The 23,556-nt window shown below is 40.4% G+C and overlaps 1 protein-coding gene across 1 annotated transcript; it reads left to right on the top strand.

Annotated features, from left to right (window-relative positions):
- The first annotated feature begins 10,666 nt into the window (after positions 1 to 10,666).
- Positions 10,667 to 23,502, top strand: LOC308659462 (epoxide hydrolase 1-like). Its single transcript, XM_081313080.1, has 9 exons — positions 10,667 to 10,777; positions 15,301 to 15,511; positions 16,000 to 16,180; positions 16,711 to 16,941; positions 19,215 to 19,344; positions 20,708 to 20,919; positions 22,452 to 22,560; positions 22,821 to 22,946; positions 23,070 to 23,502. Exons 1-9 carry the CDS (start codon positions 10,749 to 10,751, stop codon positions 23,272 to 23,274), a joined length of 1,434 nt encoding a protein of 477 aa, XP_081169206.1. The 5' UTR covers positions 10,667 to 10,748; the 3' UTR covers positions 23,275 to 23,502.
- Positions 23,503 to 23,556: the final 54 nt, after the last annotated feature.

Genomic DNA, 23,556 nt, shown 5'->3' with positions numbered 1-23,556 from the left:
TTAAGAAGAGCATCTAATGAGTATGATACAAAAGTATATAAGGCTATTATAAATCAGATTAAAAATTATGCTTTAAAAAGAACAAAAAGATTGAAATAGGCATATTTTTTGCAGAAAAATGGCATTTTTCAGAGTAAGTCACCCAACTTGTTCTGTCCTTATTATAAATAAATAAATAAATAAAAACCCCAGGGGATTCACACAACTTCGTTTTCCCTCCTACCAATGTCACCCAGTGTACTGGGGACAATACGCATAATACACATGGCTTTCTACCATACTGTCCATTTCTTTAATACTGCACACATTAGGACAGGACACTGTGGAGGTACATCAACTATGAGAAGGGAACAAAGCAAGGAAGATCATTTCGAACCATTCGGGGACCGCTACTGACTGGCCTTTATGCAGAGACATAGAAGTAATCCCAGAGAAAATGAAAGAGGGAAACCAGTGCCCATTTTAGGCTAAAAAAAAAAAACAAACCAAGCTATTATGAAATTGATTGCACCAAGATAAGAAAAAGAGAAGGCAGTGAAAAGGAAATAGGTGGCCCATTATCAGTTTTGGGCCCACATTGATTTATGAATGCTTCTGATTACTGTCCTGCCTGACTAAAAGCAGAACGTAAAACATTCAAGAAGAGATCGGTCCCGTGCAGTCCCAAAATGGGAGTGGTGGCTTGCCTGTTTATTTTTCCTTGGCAAGTGCTCCAAAACTACATAGGACCTTTGCCTGTAGGCTGTTTTCTTGGAACAAGTGGTTACACGTCTTTCCGCATGAACTGATCATGTCCTGTTTATAATGACCTCTTAAAATGAAGCGTAGAAGTTGTTGATATTAGAGATAGGAAGAAGATGTGCCCCTAGACTAACAAACACTATTCACTGTGTACAAAAATCACAGATGAATGGACCAGATAATCTCATCTGCTTCCAAGTAGGAGCTTCTGAGGGTCAAGTGAAAAGATATCCACAAGTTGATCTCCATTATTCTAAATGGCAAACGGGAATCCACAGGATCAGAAGGAAAAAACCCAGCTCCCTTTGCATATGTGTTAAGAACGTCTCTTCCCTTACCAAAGAACTGTGCTTCAGGTTTCACTCTACAACAGTCATAAGAAAAATTCTTCTCTTGCCAAGGCAACCCCTGACAATGAGGGACCATCTTGGTGAAATAATATCCTCCCAGGATCACACAGTCCCCGGCAATTAAAGTCATAGTTAATCATAGTATGATTAAAGTCAGCTGAATCAGACAAAGGCTTTGCTTTACCAGGCATGTGAAAAGGACGGGGTGGGGTGGGGGGGTGGATGGATTTCTCATGGATCTCTCTTTCTACCCAGGCTTCTTCTACCTTCTTTCACCGGAGCAGGATCCGTATTAAAGACCCACTCATTCCTGTTATTTGTTTTAATTATTTCTAGGTAAATATGCAAATAAGCATTTTGTTTTTGTAACATCGTTCTGTTGCAAAAAAAAAAGGAGGGGGGAGAAGGAGGAGGTATTTGCAAAGCCCAGATGGGCTAATTTTCAGAAAAGAATTCTTAAGGCGATTAGCTGCAGGATTATTGCAGGGCTGGCGGAGTGATACTTCACCTCAGTTTCTTCCATTGGTCACACATAAAAGCAAGGACAAGTGTCATAGATGCTGCCATATGCTTGTTTTCCATAGGACCACCCTGACCATTATGGGAAGTGAGGCCATATTTTGTGGGCACAATGGGATAAAAAAAGTGATAATTGCTTAATTGACTGGTTGTTATCATAATTTGAGTACCTTCTTTCATGGGCCACACATGCTTCGAGTACTATTTATCTAGCAGGTACTATTTATTAGTATTTAGCAATAGCTATAGCACTTAGAAAAGGGACGCGGTGGCTCAGTGGGTTAGGACGCTGAGCTTGTCGATCAGAAGGTCGGCAGTTTGGCGGGTCGAATCCCGAGTGCCACGTAGCAGAGTGAGCGCCTGTTACTCGTCCCAGCTTCTGCCAACCTAGCAGTTCGAAAGCACGTAAAAAATGCAAGTAGAAAAATAGGGACCACTACGGTGGGAAGGTAACAGCGTTCCGTGTGCCTTTGGTTGTCTAGTCATGCCGGCCACATGACCACAGAGACGTCCTCGGACAAGCGCTGGCTCTTCGGCTTTGAAACGGAGATGAGCACCGGCCCCTAGAGTCGGAAACGACTAGCACGCGTGTGCGGGGGAACCTTTACCTTTACCTTATAGCACTTAGATTTATATACTGCTTCATAGTGCTTTACATCCCTCTCTAAGCAGTTTAGAGAGTCAGCATATTGCCTCCAATAATCTTGGACCTCATTTTACCAGAAGGATGGAAGGCTGAGTCAACCTTGATCCAGTCAGGATCGAACTCCTGGAAGTGAACCCAATTAGCCTGCAGTACTGCATTCCCAGCACTGTGCCACCAGGGCTCTTTTGACCTCATTTTAGTCCTCATTTCTCCCATTTTTATTGTGTGAGCTGCTTTATTATCTTTTTGAATTTCCTTTGCAGCAATTTTCTTCTCAAAGTCAGGACTGGCAGCATGCACTGCTTCTGCTTGCAAATAGAATAGAACAGAGCTGGAAGGGACCTTGGCGCATAGCTGGCTCAGGAATTCTGGGAGTTGAAGTCCATGAGTCATAAAAGAGCCAAGGTTGCCTACCCCTGACCTATACCATCTCAGAGAAGTGACTGTCTAGCCTCTTCTTTAAAATCTCCAATGATGGAGCGCCCACGATTTCTGAAGGCAAGCTATTCCACTGGTTAATCGTCCTCAGTGTCAGGAGGCTTCTCCTTAATTCTAGGTTGCTTGTCTCTTTGATCAGTTTCTAACCATTGTTTCTTGTCCTGCCCTCTGGTGCTTTGGTGAACAACGTAATCATCTTAGTTGCTCTTCTCTGAACTTTTTCCAAACTCTCAACATCTTTTTTGTGATACGGTGACCAAAATTGGCTGCAGTATTCCAGGTGTGGTCTTACTAGGGTTTTATAAAGCGGTACTAATACCTTGCGTGATCTTGATTCTATGCCTGTTTATACAAACCAGGATTGTATTAGCTTTTTTGGCAGCTACTGCACATTGCTGGCTTATGATCGTCCACTAGGACTCCAAGGTCCCTTTCACAGTTACTGTTTTTAAGCCAGGTCTTCCCCAATCTGTACTTGTATCTTTGATTTTTCCTGCCTAAATGTAAAACTTTGTTTTTCTCCACATTGAAACTCATTTTGTTGGATAGGGCCCATTGTTCAAATTTGTCAAGATCTTTTTCGATCCTGAGTTTGTCTTCTGGGGTGTTGGCTACTCCTGCCAGTTTGAAGTCATCTGCAAATTTGATGAGTTCCCCCTTCAATTCTCTCATTTAAGTCATTGATGAAGATATTGAAGAGTACTGGGCCTAAGACGGAACCTTGTGGTACCCCACTGCTTACTTCTTTCCATGTGGATGTAGTGCCGTTGAGGACTACTCGCTGAGTACGGTTTGTCAGCCAGCTACAGATCCATCTGGTGGTGATGTTGTCTATTCCAACTTTTTCTAGCTTACCAAGGAGTAAGTTGTGGTCTACTTTATCAAATGTCTTTATCAAATGTCTAAGTATACCATGTCCACAGTATTTTGCTGGTCTATTAGTTTAGTCACTTTGTTGAAGAATGAAATAAGATTGGTTTGCCATGATCTGTTTTTAACAAACCCGTGCTGGCTACTAGTTATAACTTTGTTTGCTTCTAGTTGTTCACAGATCTGTTTTTTGATTATCTTTTTCTAGGATCTTCCCAGGTATTAACGTTAAACTGATTGGTCTGATATAGAGAGTTATTTCCCATCTCTTCTTTTGTGCCAAATCTTCTGACTATTTCTGGATCTTCACCAAAAGCAGTATCAAACATACAACCAAACCAGCAGCAAACCCGGTGTGCTGCTGCCAGGTGTGCCATTTCCCCCCACTTTCTTTGATGCTTTTGAATGCATCTGATTGGTCCCTGGAGCCTGATCTAGCATGATTATTTTTATAACTCATGGCCTTCATGTTGACTTATCTAGGAATAAGTATCATTGGAGACACTAATTATTTTTATTATTTTTATTTATTTTAATTCCATTTATATCCCGCCCTTCTCCGAAGACTCAGGGCGGCTTACAAGCTTAGCAGTAGCCTTCATTCTATGTATATGCCTGCTTGTTAGGGCTTTCACACACACCCCAAGCGGCATTATTACAAAGTCAGCTTAATTGCCCCCAACAATCTGGGTCCTCAGGATGGAAGGCTGAGTCAACCTTGAGCCTGGTGGGATGCAAACCTGCACTGATTGCAGGCAGCTGGTGTTACTTAATTACTTAATTAGACGTGTGTAAGATTGCATGAACCACTTTCTAGACTTTAAGAGGGGAAAAAATGAAAATATAAAATGATACTTGGATATGCTTAAACAGGTTTTCTTTGAAGGAGGAATGGGATGGGGCCAGACAGAAAAATTAAATTCTTCAATTGCCCTAAACTATCCTTGTAGACATTACAGACATCAGGCATAGCTGCTTACCGTAGTTATGAAGGTGTGGTTCTTAGCTAAAAGTTTTTTTTAAAGACTTTCCAAAGGACATGCTGACTGGGATTTTGAGAATTGCAATCCGAATACGTACATCTGGACAATGGGAGAAGGCCAGTAGAATCAGAACTGAATTCCAAAGCCAATTTAGTAGACAACACATGTTAATACTCCTATATTCTGACAATATAGTTTGGCAATAACTGTCTGGACTACATGAAATCATCCTGTGCAGATACTCTTGCACACCAGAAAGGAGCATCTGTGAACTGGAAAAAGCTCTTTTGTCTTAGAATCTAATATCCTATCTTGCCTCTTGAGACCATAAAGGCTGCCAGTTTGCTTTTCTAGCTGGATAGCCAGACACATTTATGCAATTCTTCAGACCTTGTGACAATTCATCAACTTGTCCTTTCCATTTGGACTAATACCAAATAACCCTCGAGTAGCAGAAGTATAGATGTAATAGGGTAATAACACCTCTGTTCTTATTTAGTAGGGTTTCTTAGCCCTGTATTCTCCCGCTCAGCTGAGAAATGTTTTTGTAAACAGAACTCTTTTACTTGTGAGTACTAAAATTCTATTGACGTAAAAATTCTTATTGATGTATCAATGTAGAAACGGGACATTTGGCATCTGGCAAGCATACACGGGGAATGCCTATACAGCCAGTCCTTGACTTACGACCATAATTGAGCCCAAAATTTCTGTTGTTAACAGACACATTTGCTAAGTGAGTTTTGCCCCATTGGACAAACATTTTTGCCACAGTTGTTAAGTGAATCACTGCAGTTGATAAGCTAGTAACCTAGTTGTTAAATGAATCTGGCTTCCCCATTGACTTTGCTTGTGAGAAGGTTGCAAAAGGGGATCACTTGACCTTGGGACACAGCCACCGTCATAAGTATGAACCAGTTTCCAAGCATCTAAATTTTGATCACATGACCATGGGGCTGCTACAAAGGTGGCAAGTGTGAAAAATGGTCATAAATCACTTTTTTCAGTGCTGTTGCAACTTTGAACAGTTACTAAATGAACTGCTGTAAATCGAGGACCTCCTGTACAAATACTCACATCATTATGATGTTTGCCTTACTCGTATAGCAGATGGCACGCTTTCCAACCCAACATATTCTCGCAATGGCCTTTTTTCACGCTTCTTTCTGCTGATTATGACTTCCACCTGCTAAAAGTAGCATGTTACGATCATGTGGGAATCTTTGGGGTGGCTTTAAACAAAGTAATGAGCGGAAGCTCATGATGGCAAAAGAGAAAAGTTATTAGGGAAGAAATAAATTTAGGAAGGGATGATAAGAAAGAGCTGGGTGTGAGAAGAAGAAATTGGTGAATCTGGAAAATCTGAATGCAAAGCAAAATGGTAGCTTTAATATATAAGATACATTAATAAAGAGATTGATGAAATTTGAAAGATCTGCACAGGCATTCCTCAACGTGACCAGAATTGAGGCCAAAATTCTGTTGCTAAGCAAGACAGTTGTTAAGTGAGTCTGGCTTCCCCACTGACTTTGCTTGTCAGAAGGTTGCAAAAGGTGATCACGTAACTCCGGGACACTGCAACGGTCATAAATGTGAGTCAGTTGCCAAGTGTCTGAATTCTGATCACGTGACTTGGGGCTGCTGCTGCCATGGGCGTAAGTATGAAAATGGTCATAAGTCACTTTTCCCAGTGCCGTTATAACTTTGAACAGTCACTAAGTGAACTGCTGTAAGTCGAAGCTTGCCTGTAATAGCCATCGTAGCTGTCATTTGGAAGATCTTGTCCTAGACGAGGCTGGCACACAGGTGGGCCACAGGCTGCATGCATCTCAACAGCATTTTTTGAACAGCAAATTCACTGCTGTGAAATGTCACCATCACGGCCCCCTAGTTGTTCTCAGCCACCTCTGTCCCAAAAGAAAGTCTGCCAAGCAGCTTCAAGACCTCTAGTCTCACCAACGCTGCCAGTCTAGGTTGCCACTAATCACCAAACAGCTGATGAGCATGCCAGCTATTCCTTTATGGCTTCCAATTCTCTTTAGAAGTACCAGTGTTGCTCTTTCACCTTTACGAGTGAAAGACAACGGTGAACTTAAACACTAGGTGAAGGATGTTAGGAAAATATTTCTTTTCCTTACAAAGCAACCTGCGGTCTGCTTTTAGCAATAGCACTTAGACTTATATAGCACTTCACAGAGCTTTCCAGCCCTCTCTAAGCGGCTTACAGAGTCAGCATATTGCCCAAACAACCTGCATCCTCATTTTATCAACCTAGGAAGGATGGAAGGCTGAGTCAAGCTTCCAATCAATTGCAAAAAAATAAAGACTTCCATCTCTTTAACTGGCCACATTCAATTGCAACTGGTTTCCCCTCTAGTTCTAAACCAGGAAGAGCTAGGAACAACCATTGAAGTATGTGGAAAAGCTTCTCTGAACCACTCAAACATGTTTTCTGCCCATTTGTAGGAAACTTCCTTAGCTCATCAAATCAGCAATGAAACTTCCTCGATATATCCTACTTGCTAGTATCCCTGTTGCTTTTATCTCCAGAGTCACTGCTCTTAGTTTTAATACTTTGTTTCAAGGAAGGGGAGGAAGGAATCTTTAGAAGATCTCCAAACTAATTTCATTCCGCTATATTTTCCCCTGTTGCGCTCACTGCCTTCTGGATCTCAGAAGAGGCAAGTCAGAACTTCAAGCAGAAATTATAATATTATCTGATATTTCCTGTATGATTTAGTTTCCATTTGCCCTGCAGGGGGCAGGTGTTACTGAAATAATTTTTGCATCAGTCTTAGCCCTGGTTAGGGACGTGGTAGCTCAGTGGGTTAAGACGCTGAGCTTGTTGATCAGAAGGTTGGCAGTTTGGCGGGTTGAATCCCAAGTGCTGTGTAACAGAGTGAGCGCCTGTTACTCGTCCCAGCTTCTGCCAACCTAGCAGTTCGAAAGCACGTAAAAATGCAAGTAGAAAAATAGGGACCACTCTGGTGGGAAGGTAACAGTGTTCCGTGCGCCTTTGGCGTCTAGTCATGCCGGCCACATGACCACGGAGATGTCCTCGGACAAGCGCTGGCTCTTCGGCTTTGAAAGGGAGATGAGCACCGGCCTCTAGAGTTGGAAACGACTAGCACGCATGTGCGGGGGAACCTTTACCGTTACCTTTTTTAGCCCTGGTTGCACTTGGATAAATTGCCCAATGATTATTTATATGCTAGGCTCTTACACATATTGTGAACTGCTTATTATTCCAGCAAAACTCTCGTCTTAGTGGGGGGTTTTCAGACATCCAACTGAGCTTCTGATAGCAGAAGGAGCTAATAGCTGACCAGCCCCAAGGCCTTTTAGGATTAACTATACATTGACTCTTTCCTTTTCTTTGCTCTGATCTGTGAAACAGTGATTTCAGGATGTTGTTATACTGCTGCCCTGCAGGCAAAGCTGCAGCAGCCAGGTGCAAAGTGGAACAGCATCTACTGAGTGATGGTATTGTAAATAAATAAATAAGACTGATAATGCTGCGGTCAGTAAAGTACCCACAAACAACCAGCATCTGATTCTCAAGATGTGGTATATAGCCTTTCCCGAACCTAAAGCCCTCTATGGGGGCCAGAGATGTACTATCTGATGGACTGACATCCAGCATTTTTAGAGGCTTCAGACTGGAGAAGACTGTAATTACAAAACAGAGATCTGCTACAAATAATAGCAGTAGGGCATTCCAACCCAGTTTGCTCCCCGCTCCCAAACTATTTCACATTCTACAGCTACTGAGCGTATTCACTTCTCACTGGCTAATTAAAAAGAGTTCTGGCTTTCCCTTTTTAATGCTGCAAATTCTCATCCTCTCCTTAGTGTATGGAACTCTTTTTAGTATCCTTGTTATTCTTGTTACATAGCTCTTGAGTATCGATACTTTCTTTTGGAAGATGCATCTGAACATACAGCAGGGATGATTGAAATGCAAGACTCTAATGGTCCTGTCATGCTGTAGACCTCAACAGCCATTCAGGAATGTGCTGAGTACTATAAAGTGTTAATATCCCACCACTAAGCTCCAGAACCTCAGCGGCCAAATGGGGGCTACAAAATCGTAGAAGTATTCTAAACCAAAACACAAAGGATTAAACAAGCACAGATGTTTTGTAGGGATGTCCACCCCATTTCTGGGAAGAAGCCCACTGCAGCTGTTGTCCTCCTGATGTTCTATTTGCTTAGGCAGGCCAGCCTACATTAACCTTCCAGGTCATTTGAGTTTGTCTTTTCCTGCTTGACAAATAAAAGAGGACTCTGATGGACACGTACCTACCCCGGTAACTTATCCAGATGAAAACCTTCTACGTTGCCCTTTAAGATAATTTTAAAACAAATTACAATGTGCCTTTTGAATGTGAGAAGCCTTGCGGCAAGCAGGACAAAGCTGACCTGTTAAGAATGATTACGTTATGGGTAAGGAAAATGGTGAGAGGTTTGAGGCAACTCCTTTTTGAAGAAAGGTTGCAATATCTATCACACTGTAATTTAGAAAAGTCGGTAAACCAGGCATGAGAGAGGTGTACAGTATATAGCAAGAGACAGGGAAGAATACTAGAAACTGTTCTCCAAGGAAAATATTTATTGGAGAGTTAGAAAGACCCAGAAAGCACTATTTTTCATTCTTACCAGCTAAAGATTTTACTCTGCTGCTTTAGATGTTCAAGCCTATTATAAGATGCTAACTGCAAACCAGGGACTAGAGAGTTGTAAGCATCAAGAGAGTTGCTACCTTAGAAACCAACTTCCCTCTCACCGCTGCACACATTTCCACTCACCACTTCAACCTCTGTGTCAATGCAGAGGAGCACAGAGGGAATATTCTACAAGATATGTGGAGATTATTGATGGTTCATGTTTTGCTAAAGTAAGAGTAAAGGTAAAGGTGTCCGACTCCAGGGGATGGTGCTCATCTTCGTTTCTTAGCCGAGGGAGCCAGTGTTATCCGAAAACACTTCTGTGATCATGGGGCCACCATGACTATACACACCGAAGCGCACAGAATGCTGCTACCTTCCCACCAAAGTGGTACCTATTTATCTACTTGCCTTTACATGCTTTCAAACTGCTACGTGGGCAGGAGCTGGGGAAAGTAACAAGAGCTCACCCTGTCATGCAGTAGTAGCAAAAGCATTACAGAGGGTGGTGAGCACAGCACAAGACATTGTGGGCTGTCCCCTGACACCACTGGATGACATCGCCAAGGCTCGCTGCCTTGAAAGAGTGAGGAAAATTCTCAGGGATGACTCACACCCTGGACGGTACCTCTTTACTCTCCTACCATCGGGTAGGAGATACAGGAGTATAGCCAGCCGTACCAACAGGCTAAAGAACAGCTTCTATCCATGGGCTGTCAGGTTCTTGAACGGGAAATAACTTTATGTATGATTGACTTGTGAGGCCGGTGTGTCATGCAATTAGCTCACATGGTGTAACAAGATGGTGGGTTTGTTGTCACTGTGAGATGTTGGGGGGGGTCACGAAGGGAGGCTCAGCCAATCTCAATGCATACATGGTTGTACTTAGACAATAAAGGTTCATTCAACAATAGCAATAGCACTTAGACTTATATACCACTTCACAGTCCTCTCTAAGTGCTTACAGAGTCAGCTCATTGCCCCAACAGTCTCCAAAAAAAACCCCAAAACCATCACACAACTCTGGGTGGTTTACAAAAGCCAAGAATGAGAAAGCAGATAGTTGATCTATTTGCTAAATTTATATATTGCCTTTACTCCAGAAAAAAAAAGAATGGCTTTCATCAAGACTCCTTCCTTCATTTTTTGCCAAAACAAAATATGGCTAGGGTAAGTTGAATGATGGTGATCTGCCCATAGCTATTCAATGAATTTCCATAGTTGAGGGTAAAACCTGAACCTAAGTTGCCTTAAATCTAATCCAACAACCTGTTTTTGTGGTTGCTTTGAGAAATACAGCCCAAGTTCTTTGAAAAACAAATGAGTAATCATAGGATCCAAGATGTGTGTCTTCACAAGCAACCATGGAAACAAGGTTTTAGACGGTAGGTGGCACTAAGAGACTATGTTAACTTCATAGTCGATATCCTTCAGCTCACATACCAAAGGTCAGTTGAAGCAGGAAGTATCCAGAATTATTTCAACCCAGCACAAGCTAAGTTGAATTTATTCGTGGCTCTTCTTAGTTGCAGACATGTGGCAGGAGTTTCTGCAGACTGTCCGGTGAGTGTAAAAAGCGGCAAGCAAACTAGGGAGAGGGCAGCATTTGAGTGACAGGCAGTTTACATTTGCCTGGATTTCTACCAAAGAAGCCAGTTGGGTAGTGAAGAAGCACCGATCGTACTGCTGCTGGAGGGGAGATCTTCAATATCAAGGCAGCCACTTCTAGTTGTTGTGGGTGCTATAAAAGCGATAAGATTTTATTATGGAGCAATAAAGTTGCAGTGCTTGCATCCTCAGGCTGTAGATGTATATTTTGACTCTTGCCTCTTATGTAAACATGCATAGAAAAAAATGGTGGATAAATCCTCTTGACATAATGAAACATACATATATGCATGAAATGAAGGAAAGTACATTTTGTCCTGAGGATATAATGGAAGAACCATACTGTAGTTTTCCCTTTGCAAAATACTGAGGAAGTGAACTTGAAGTCTGCTTCAAATTAACATTCCTAAAATTCCTTGGTGCTGAATTAACCACATAAGGACTCTGAAAAGCTAAATTCTTTGGAGATATTCTTTTGTATAATCCACAGCAACATGCTTTACATGAGGTTGCTCTTTTAACAGCCTTCAGAAGTTTCAAGTGGTGCACAGTGCAGCTGTCTAGGTAGTCAAAGGTGTTGGATGTTTGACACAACTGCTACATGAGTTGCATCGGTTAATAGTGTGTTTTCAGGTGCAATTCAAGGTGTTGGTTGTCACTTTCAAAACCCTTTGTGGCTTTGGGACTCAGTTACCTGAGGAATTGTTTTCTCCAAATTGTTTTTATCCATCCAATCCAGTTTGGCAGGTTGGGTATGCTCCTGGTTCCAACAGCCAAGGAATGTTAGCTGGCTAGGAGTGGTTGCTTTTCTGCTGTAACCCTTGTTGTAACAATCTCTCTCCAGAGATTAGGATACACTCAAACCTGTTGGTGTTTTGTAAAGCCTTGAAGAACTGTTTGTGTGCCCAGGCCTGATTATGCGCCTGGGCCTGGGGTACCAAGTTTGTGAAAAGTCCCATTTCATGGTTATGGTAACATCTACAGTTCTCTCTCTTTTTTTTTCCAGTTACCACATATATATTTGGTATTTTTACTTGTTTGCCACCAAGAGTCACTAAAGAAAATCAGCCATAGAAATTGAATAAAATAAATAAATTCCTTAAAGCATGATGTCTGAAAACCAGCTCCTTGAATTGCACCTGGAAAACACACTGAGTGTTAAATTAAGCCTGTTTTATTCATGGCCTGTGGTTAAGATGAACCAACATCACAGAAACATAGCAAAAAAAGATACAGCCTCCAAGGGCCATCAGCATCAACGTCAGGCACTCACTAGACTAGTGAATGAGATCAAAGCAGGATGTATCGGCAGTTTCAGGTTTTCAGACACAGTGCCTCCCCTTTGGTCTGTGGTCATGTGTTTTTTTTCATCTGCCATTCTGTCCTTGCCTTCAAAAGACAGATAGAGCAGGACTTGAGGCTAAGGTTAATCACAATAACGCTAAACTGCTCAGTTGGCTAAGCATTTTATCTCCCTAGCTCTTATTAGTTTAATGCGAGGTGAAATCATGTAAAAATGGAACAATGACACCAACTTCTCCCCTATCCCTGTTGCTCCTGAAAGGAGTACAAAGGAATCCACAAATCAGCTTTTATTACATATATCAGAAGTCCCCAACCTTTTAGGCACCAGGGACCGTTTATGTGGCGAGAGGGGGCATGGCTTTGTGTGCTACATGCATCCCACAGATGGGGCTTTGCTTATTTGTGCAGCCCGGTTGCAGGCATGCCTAAGCCCAGTACCAGTCCCTGGACCCAGGGTTGGGGACCCCTGGCATATATAACGAGAAGAAAAGAAGTAGGGAAGGCAGGAACCATAAGTAAAAGATCTACTTATGACAAAGCTCCATTAGTGATTGATGTTTTTTTAGAAATTTATGAAATTGAATGGAATGCAGGAGTAGGCTATAGAAAAGAGCATAGCAATGACAGAGTTCTGTGGTTAGACCTACTCCTGTACACAGTGGGAAGGTGATGTTTTCCTTGCCAGGTGATAAAGAGCAAAAGAGGGGGGTAATTCATCCAATTGATTTATACATTCACACTAAATGCATAATCAGAATAGCTCCATTTATTAATGAAAAGATACAGAAGCAGCAGAGACAGGACAGAGGCTCTTGTAGGACTTAGCTTCCTAATCAAACAATATAGATAGATCCCGGAGGTTGCTAACATTTCAAAAATCATTTTGACATTAAGTGAGAAATAAGAGAGAGCCAATTTTTTTTTCTAGCAATTAAGTCACCAGGTTAAAAACCAGGAGCTATGAGTTCTAGTATCATCATAGCATGAAAGCCAGCTGGGTGACTTTAGACCAGTCACAGTTTCTCAGCCTATAATGTCAGGCTCAGGCAACAAGCCAGTTGGTCAATTTCTGTTGCAACCAATGGATCAATACTTGGTTGATCCAAAAAAAAAGAAGATGCTGAATCTGCAGGAAATCAGGAAAAAAAATCAAGTGGGGAAAGAATAATCTTCTTAACCCAGAGTTCATGGTAATTTAGGAATGAGAGCAGTAAATGACCATTTTTCCTCTCTCCTATTGATCAGTTTGAAACAGCACTATAGGAGTGAAGACAATCACACTTCTGACTTCAAAGTAATTTGGAAAGATTAAGGAAATGTTGCCCTAGAAAAGTACCCTACATGAAATATTTCCAGCTACATTACAGAAAATAAAAGATTCCTTCCCTGTGCTAGGAAAACACTAAATAATATTAAATAAATCACTAAATGATCTTACATAAGTCACTGTCTTTCCTATATTCAATTAACATTTCGGAATAATACCAGTACCTTAGAATTAAGTTTAAAGATGAGAAGGAGAAGCATTTTAAATTCTTAAACACTATATAGATGATATGCTATTATTATGTCTCTGCTTGGATGAAAACTAAAATAATTTCTCTGGTGTTTTTTTTCTTCATATGCCACTGATCCCAGGGCAAAGGGCTGTTTCAGGCTTTTTTCTATTGCACAAAAAGTAAATATATAATCCAAAATCATGTGCCAAGTTAATAGTTGTTTGAAGAGACCTTGAAGAAGACACTTGAGTAAGGTTTTCAAAAATGAAATGTGCACGGTTTATTTGGCTTCAATAGATCATTCATTTAGTTAAGGTTCTTCTTCAGGTAGATAATCTTCTCCCCACACCACACCAATGTGTAGCTATTGCTTATTCTCTATAAAGGATTGCGCTGTTGTTTTTGGAAATTTACATGCTTTTTTCCACTGATAGTGTTCACCCTTTATTACTAAATATTTGAAAAAGCCATAGTAGCTATGTTTCATGAGGGGTGAACAATCCAAAGCTTGAAAGCCGATACCTTTAATAAACTACAGTATTGTAAATCGCTACAAGTTTTCAAGGATTTTTTACTCAGCTAGCTTGCACACCCAATACAGTTCGAAGTTCTGCCCAGATGCAGATTAATATCTGTTGAAGCGCGTTAGTCCAAAATATCAACAAGTCATCCCATTTGAGAAATACTGATGTATTTCTGTGGCTTGAGCTGAGACTCAGTATGGTCAAGCTCTTCAGTCATTGAATCTGTAGCCTTCTAGACAACCAGTTGTTTTTTGCTTTGGCTTTTCTAGGGGAGTTGATAAAGAGCCTTGGTGGAGCAGTGGGCTAATGCCTCCTTAAGTAACACAAGCTGCCTGCAATCAGTGCAGGTTCGCATCCCACCAGGCTCAAGGTTGACTCAGCCTTCCATCCTTCCGAGGTAGGTAAAATGAGGACCCAGATTGTTGGGGGCAATTAAGCTGACTTTGTAATAATGCCGCTTGGGGTGTGTGTGAAAGCCCTAATAAGCAGGCATATACATAGAATGAAGGCTTCTGCTAAGCTTGTAAGCCGCCCTGAGTCTTCGGAGAAGGGCGGGATATAAATGGAATTAAAAAATAAAAAATAAAAAAAAATAAATCAGGGACAAACTTGCCTGTCCATATATCAATCAAGAAAAAAACAAACAAGACATATACACTTTACCCATTGTATGTTCTCTGCTCCCCAATTTTTATTTCAGATGCCACTACTTACCTTACTGATAAAACCTGTGTTCGCCATTTCTGTTGTGTAGCAAGCATCAGCATGAAAGTGTGGCAGAATTGTATGAAGATGCAGCGATGTCATTAAGGAAGGGTTAAAAACACAGTGGCCACAAGACTGAAGTCCCATCCCTTTGCTACTGTGCTCAATGCAAGATATATAAAAAGTATAGAGCTTTGATCTCATGCTTGTGGCTATCAATCCTGCCTCTTTTGATCCATTCTCTGACATCCCTGTGCAAATATAATCCATGCTATTTCAATGATCTGTTATCTTGAAACTCATTTATATTTTAAATTTTGGGGGAATCTTTTTTTTTCACAAGCTCATCATTTTATCTGCAGGGGCTGGCTGCAAATTGTCATTTTTCTTCTTTCATCAGAGTTCCTTTTAGCTTCTACCTTATGTTATTTTGATTGTTTTGTAGGTCTTTTGACACATCTCAGAAAAATGTGATCACAGTATCTTGTGTTATAGGAGGTGGAAGCCTCCTGATTTACTGGCTCCTGACGAGGCGCAGGATGAAAACCCTAGAAATAGGAGAGGGATGGTGGGGCTTAGGTGAAAAACCATCAAGAAGTCAAGAAGATCAAATGATTAGACCATTCCAAGTGAAAACCTCTGAGAAAGAAATCCAGGTATGAACGAGCATGAGCGAACTTAAGAGATTTTGAGAATTAACTATACTGCCAGAGTGATCCACGTGGAAGATTAGAGGAGTCAAGATGGTGGCTACAAGTGGAGAATCGACCCACCCAAACCCCTTTATTTGCTGGGGGGAAAATAAAGACAGGGCTTCAGTCCCATAGTGGCAGACTGCAACTTAACTATGAACATACCTTGTGTCTGCCCTTCTATATTATTGTGCATCATTTACCTCACACTATATAATAACTATGTTAAATCTGGCACGTCAAATATATGTCAGACGTTCATTATAGATTGTTTAATGTATGCATACTTATATGTCTCATTAGCTACTATGTAGAATATCATGCAGCCACAGTTCTGTCCAGTGTTGCATGAGTTCAAGTAAAATACAAACAGCTGTCTTTCCAGCAAAAACGTGCTTTTAAAATATCTAATATAGTATCATCTCCATAAGAAATTTTCTCTCTCTTTCTAGGATTTGTACCGGAGGCTTGACCACATTCGCTATACCCCACCACTAGAGGGAGCTGCCTTTCATTATGGTTTCAACTCAAACTATTTGCAGAAAGTGGTCTCTTATTGGAGAAATCAGTTTGACTGGCAGAAACAAGTTAAAATCCTTAACCAGTACCCACATTATAAAACTACTATTGAAGGTAAATTCTTCCCCACTAAACTACTGTGTATATATATATATATATATATATATATATATATATATATATATATATATATATATATATATATATATATATATATATATATATATATATATATATATATATATATATATATATATATATATATATATATATATATATATATATATCCTGTAACAAATATCTCTGGTCCTGCCTGTTTCTGAATTTTACATTAAACTTGGTATAAGTTTCTCTGGTATACAATAGTGGGGGGGGGGAGAAGAGATTGTTGTTCCATTCAGTCACGTCCAATTCTTAGAGACTGCTTGGAAAAGGTCTCTGCATTTTTCTTGTCAAGGTTTTTCAGAAGCGGTTTGTCATTTCTCCCTTCCTAGGCTGAGAGACAGTGACTGGCCCAAGGATACCCACCTGGCTTTTTGCCTAAGGCAGGACTAGAACTCATGGTCTCCCAGTTTCTTTCACCACTGCACTCCAAACTGGCTCTCGTTTAGCACTCACCGTTAATTGTATTGAATTTCCAACAGGGATAGAAGTTCATTTCATTCGTGTGAAACCATCACATATCTCAAAAGACCAAATTGTCAGACCTTTGCTGATGGTGCATGGCTGGCCTGGCTCCTTTTATGAATTTTACAAGATCATTCCTTTGCTTACTGGTCCATCCAGTCATGTTTCAAACAGTGAAGATGTAATCTTTGAGATCATTTGTCCATCCATCCCGGGCTATGGCTTTTCTGAGCCTCCCCACCAGCAGGGTAAGTTATTTTCCTAGCAAACAGTTTTAATTTATTATAATTAAATAATAGTGTGATTTTTTTTCTTTATAGAGGAACATGGAGTAATATTAAGCAAATACAGTTATAACCAGTAGAAAGCACGGGTTTGTCAAAAACAGATCATGCCAAACCAATCTTATTTCATTCTTTGATAAAGTGACTAAATTAATAGACCAAAGAAACACTGTGGACATAGTATACTTAGATTTTAGTAAGGCATTTGACAAAGTAGACCACAACCTGCTGCTTTGTAAGCTAAAAAAAGGTGGGATAGACAACAACACCATCAGCTGGATCTGTTGCTGGCTGACAAACTGTATTCAGCGAGTAGTCCTCAATGGAACTACATCCACACGGAGAGAAGTAAACAATGGGGTACCACAAGGCTCCATCTTAGGACCAGTACTCTTTGATATTTTCATAAATGACTTAGACAGGGGAATTGAAGGGGAACACATCAAGTTTGCGGATGACATCAAACTGGCAGAAATAGCCAACACCCCAGAAGATCCAAAAAGATCTTGACAGATTTGAACAATGGGCCCTATCCAACAAAATGAGTTTCAGTGTGGAGAAAAGTAAAGTTTTACATTTAGGCATGAAAAATCAAAGGTACAAGTACAGATTGGGCAAGACCTGGCTGAGGGACCTTGGAGTCCTAGTTGACGATCACTTGACTATGAGCCAGCAGTGAGCAGCAGCAGCAACCAAAAAAGCTAATACAATCCTGGGTTGTATGATCAGAGGCATAGAATCAAGATCATGTGACATATTAGTACCACTTTAAAAAAAACCTAGTAAGACCAAGCCTGGAATACTGCAACCAATTTTGGTTAAAAAGGTAAAGGTAAAGGTTCTCCCACACATGCGTGCTAGTCGTTTCCGACTCTAGGGGCCGGTGCTCATCTCCGTTTCAAAGCCGAAGAGCCAGCGCTTGTCCGAGGACGTCTCCGTGGTCATGTGGCCGGCATGACTAAACACCAAAGGCGCACGGAACGCTGTTACCTTCCCACCGTAGTGGTCCCTATTCTTCTACTTGCATTTTTACGTGCTTTCGAACTGCTAGGTTGGCAGAAGCTGGGACGAGTAACAGGCGCTCACTCTGTTATGCGGCACTAGGGATTCGACCCGCCAAACTGCCGACCTTCCGATCGACAAGCTCAGCGTCCTAACCCACTGAGCCACCGCGTCCCTCAATTTTGGTTACCATACTATAAAAAAGATGTTGAGACTTTGGAAAAAGTTCAGAGAAGAGCAACTAAAATGATCAAAGGCCTGGAGATTAAAACATATGAAGAATGTGGATTTGGGTTTGGCTAGTCTAAAAAAAAGAAGAAACAGAGGCGACATGATAGCAGTATTCCAGTATTTGAGGGGCTGCCACAAAGAAGAGGGGGTCAAATTATTCTCCAAAGCAACAGAGGGCAGGACAAGAAACAATGGTTGTAAACTGATCAAAGAGAGAAGCAACCTGGAATTAGGGAGAAACTTCCTAACAGTGAGGACAATTAACCAGTGGAACAGCTTGCCTTCAGAAATTGTGGGTGCTCCATCACTGGAGGTTTTTAAGAAGAGACTAGACAGTCACTTGTCTGAAATGGTATAGGTTCTCCCGCTTGAGCAGGGGTCCCTTCCAGCTCTATTCTGTTCTAACATGTTGGGCACTCTATGGCTATATAAACTGTATGTTAATATAGTCTTATGGCATTTTAAGAGTTAGTAAATTTATTGTGGCCTTGGTTTGGATGGTATAAGGAAGAGAAGAGATTATCAAAATGAGGTAAGAGAGAAATGAAATGCAAAAGGTACAGACTATTTATTGGCCAACTACCAGTACTAGTTTGTGTCTGGGGTTGCTAAATCCATGTTACACAACTACTGCCGGTAGGTGGCAGCAGTTAGTTCTTGTGTCTACTTGTGCCATCTAGTGGTCACCTGACTATATACAACAGCTCTTGTGACACATACAGGCTTTCTTGCATTATGAACGCTACAAGTGATGAAAGGCACATCGATGTTAATGCCACAGATTAAACTGAGCCGTGCAGTGAAGTTCAGCTATGTCATAATAAAATCGGTTTTAGTAGTTTTTGTGTTCAGGAATCCTGTGAATTTGAAATGCTTCCCATACACTTACTGAATGTTGACTTTTCTGATGTCAAATCTGAATTTTATTCTCTTTGGCTTCTTCTGATTATATGTTAAGTTCAAGACAAACACATTTTTAATATCACGTTTATCCCAACTAACAGGTTTTGACTCAATAGCTGCTGCTCGGATTTTTCACAAGCTGATGCAGAGATTGGGTTTCCAGGAATATTACTTGCAAGGTGGAGACTGGGGCTCCAAAATCACCATGAACATGGCACAGATGCTGCCAAAGTAAGTGGTTGGAATCTGTCATTCACTTGGGTGTTTTTATATATATACATGACAGGAACTGTTCTTCCATATCATGACTCTTTAATCTGTTCCTGGAAAGATAACACATATTATAAAAAATATTCTGAAAATTATCAGAACAAATAATTTTAAAAAGTGGATTGTGGATTCTAGCCCCATGAAGAATATTTTTTTCTTCATGAAGAATTTCTAGATTGTTTAACTATACTCAGAGGAAGCAACTGAAAAATGTCAGATGTTACAATAAAACAATAATTTTAGTTGCCTTTTACATCCTTTGTCAATACAGGTAGTCCTCAACTTACAACCACAATTGAGCCAAAAATATATGTTGTTAAGCGAGAAATTTGTTACATGAGTTTTGCCCCATTTTACAACTTTTCTTGCTACTTAGTTAAGTGAATCATGGCCATTGTTAAATTAGTAACACAGTTGTTAAGTGAATCTGGTTTTCCCATTGAGTTTGCTTGTCAAAAGGTCACAAAAGTGGATCACATGATGCTGGGGCACTGCAACTATTATAAATGTGAGTTGGTTGTCAAGCATCCAAATGCAAATCACGTGACCATGGGGATGCTACCATGATCATAAGTGTGAAAAATGGTCATAGATCACTTTTTTCAGTGCTGTTGTAACTGTTTTAAGTCGAGGACTACCTGTATCAGTTTTCTCACATATCTTACATTCTTCCCGATTTTGCTTGTTTTAAACGTGCTACACACCGTGTTTCCCCAAAAGACCTACCCTGAAAATAAGCCCTAGTTTTGGGGCAAGGCGCATGCCTAAAAATCAAGCTAGGGCAGGGGTGGGAGGCTGGAGCTGCCCCATGTGCCCCCCACACACACTTACCTTGCAGCCAGGCCTCGCCAGCCCACTTCTTCAGCAGTCCCCAAGCCTGCATTTTGCAGTCAGAGGCCTTTTTGGAAGGCCACTGCAGCAGAGAACCGAGCTATGGATTCAATGCATAGCTTGGTTCTGCAAGGCCTCTGCAGCCAAGAACCGAGCTATGGATTGAATCCATAGGTTGGTTCTCTGCTGCAGTGGCCTTCCGGAAAGGCCTTTGACTATAAGATGCAGGCCAGAGCTCCATTCTGTTGCAGAATGAAGCTGCTCCTTTGGCCGCAGAAGAAGTGGGCTGGCTGGGTGGGGCTGTCGGTGCCAGAGGTGAGTGGAAAAGACACAGACCCCTGGTGAAAATAAGATCTTGTGCCTCTTTTGGAAGCAAAAAAAAAAAAAAAAGACTGGGTCTTATTTTTGGGGAAACAAGGTATACTTTTACTAATGTATCTCGTTTACCACCGAGTAAGCATATTTAGGATCACTTTCTTTTCCTTGATTTCAGATCTGTAAAAGGACTTCATTCCAATATGGTCTTTATATCGAAATATGGTTTGGGAGACCTGCTAGGTTTACTACTGGGAGCCTATGTACCATGGCTGGTGGGCCTAACCAGAGAAGACGCACGGCGCATGTTCCCTTTTTTTAAGCATATATATCATCTATTGCGTGAATCTGGGTATATGCATATCCAGGCCACCAAACCAGATACAGCAGGTTAGTAAACTCAATTCCTTATGAAAAATCAAAAACTCATACATAAACTAAAACAAATATGAATTTAATGTACGAAACATTTTAAGAAAGGCAACTAGCACCAACTAAAGCAAGGAATCAGCAAGTTTCAGTCATGTTGTTCTACACACAAATCTTGGAATATAAAATATTTTTTCAAAAAGTAAAAAAATCAAGACACATTCATTTTTATATTTCCAATAGAATTTTAAGGGGGCACGGTCGCCTAGTGGTTAAGACACTAGACTTGTCAACCGGAAGATTGGCAGTTTGAGACCCAAGTACCATGTGATAGGGTGAGCTCCTGTTCCTGCCAACCCAGCACTTTGAAAGCATGGAAATGTAAATATATAAATAAATACCACTTTGGTAGTAAGATAATGGCTTGTCATGCACCTCAACATATAGTCATGCCAGCCACATGACCACAGAAGTATATTTGTACAGTAATGGCTCCTATGGCTAGGAAATAGAGATGGGCATGGAGTCAGACATGACTGGACAAGGAAAATCTTTATCTTCTTAATGCATTTTTAACAACTGAAACCAAAAATAAGCACAAGGGGTATGTTGAATAATTGGTTAGATTGAATAAAATTAATTCCAAATTGCAGATTCAACAATCTTAAAGCATTTTCAATTTTCACCCCTACACAAGAAGACATATATTATCTTCCATGTCGCATATGCATCATCTAAACCAGGGGTGTCAAACTGCCATCCTGCAGGCCGGATGCATCATAGCAAAACCATGTCCACCCCATTGCTGGCAATGGCAAAAAAGTTGCGATACGTCGCAACACATCACGTGACATTGCAAGTTTGACACCCCTGATCTAAATCAACGGACTGCAATCACCTTTTTGACTGTTGGAATATGACAACAAATAATATAATTTAAATTACAATTTAACACTTCATTCTTCTGTTGCATTAAAAATTACACATTGATAATTAGTCTCAATTAGTATCAGTATAAGATACCAAGATCTGCAGCAAATTTGATTATATACTTCGAAGCATTTTTTCCTCAATTCTTCAGAACTCTTATTAGATATCCTTGTTCAAATTTAACTCAGAGTTGAGCTCTACGAATCTGAAATGGCATTATTTCAGCTGTAGATAATGCATTACAGATTGCATTGTGTATGGTCATGTTACCTCCAGACAGTGGAAGTCAAAAGCAATTTCAGATCTGTAACTAAACCCACAGAAGATGCTATTCAAATTTCTACTTCCATAGGAAAAAAGTGCATGTGGATGCTTTGAGAATCAGCATGCTGTGTTTAGCAGCAACCCAACACTCAATATTTCTAATACTGGAGAAGATAGTATTTTCAGTCAAGTTGGTTTCATACTTACAAAAAGAATTAAGCTACCATAGTGATGTCAAAATGAGAATTGGTTAAAATCCAAAGCCCTAATTCTTGCTCACAAATCTTCTTAGTACAGTAGACTTTCTAGCTCCAATGCAAGCAAGTAATGTGAAAGTAAATGTGCTTTTTCTCACTTAGGATGTGGCCTAAATGACTCCCCTGTAGGTCTTGCTGCATACATTCTAGAGAAATTTTCCACATGGACAGATAAATCATTCCTCAACATGGAAGATGGGAATTTGGAAAGGTAGGATATCTATAACAACTATGTTAGAAGAAAAAGAGAAATTGCAAATATATGACTGCTGGCTTAGAAAGATTTGGAGCATATTGCTGAAATATGAACAGTTACAAGTTATATCAGATGAGTTGCAAGTATTTAATCCTGTGAATTCTCTTAGCATCAGCCAATAGTTGCTGGTCAATTATTTACTCTTTGCTATAAACCTGTGACCCAGACTAATATGCATTTAAGCCCTACTAATAAAATGTGATGCCCCTTCTCAGAAAATACACTCTGGATGAACTTCTGACAAATATCATGATTTATTGGGTGACTTCCTCCATTGTGCCTTCAATGCGTTTTTATAAAGAGAATTTCCCCGGGGATCCAAATACTGCTCCTGATGCCAAGTAAGGAAGAAATTGTTTTCATTTTGAAACTAAATTAGATGTGAATGCCTAGAATTTAATTCTGTAGGATGTCCCAGAGAATGTAATTAATGGTCTCTTAGATATGTTCTCTTTCTACCGCAGGGTTGCAGTTTATGTTCCAACTGGCATTGCTGCCTTCCCAAATGAACTTCTTCATTGCCCACGCTCCTGGGCAAAGAAGAAATTTAAGAACATTGTCACTTATACCTACATGCCCCGGGGAGGGCACTTTGCTGCCTTTGAGGAACCAGAGCTCTTGGCTCAAGACATCAAACAATTTGTGAAGAAGGTGGAACATCTGAATTAAACGATGTAGCATTTTTCAGAAAATGCTTTATCAACCAAACATTGCAAGTTTCTGAGCAGCTTGAATTACTTACAGCAAAATATGCTTACTGTTTTAAGTATTAAAGAGTTAGATTTTCTTCTTCTGTATGATGCTGTTAGTCATATAAGATTTTAAAAAGGACAATACTGACATTAAAGCAAGGTTTCTACAAAGTAGTGGTTCGTGTTCAGATTTACTTCTTTATACAAACTGAAATAAGGCGGGTATTTTTATAGTTCAGTGAAGCAGCACTTTCACAAT

This window comes from Vipera berus (genome assembly GCF_964194415.1).
Source record: "Vipera berus genome assembly, chromosome: 1".
NCBI lineage: Eukaryota > Metazoa > Chordata > Lepidosauria > Squamata > Viperidae > Vipera > Vipera berus.
This window is presented reverse-complemented; position numbering and strand designations above follow the sequence as displayed.

What these genes read in the sequence shown, in the direction of transcription:
- LOC308659462 (XM_081313080.1), top strand. Translation starts at nt 10,749, where the DNA reads ATGTGGCAGGAGTTTCTGCAGACTGTCCG. An exon ending in GAGTTTCTGCAGACTGTCCG is followed by an intron (nt 10,778 to 15,300) that starts GTGAGTGTAAAA and finishes ATTGTTTTGTAG; the next exon opens with GTCTTTTGACACATCTCAGA. An exon ending in TTATAAAACTACTATTGAAG is followed by an intron (nt 16,181 to 16,710) that starts GTAAATTCTTCC and finishes AATTTCCAACAG; the next exon opens with GGATAGAAGTTCATTTCATT.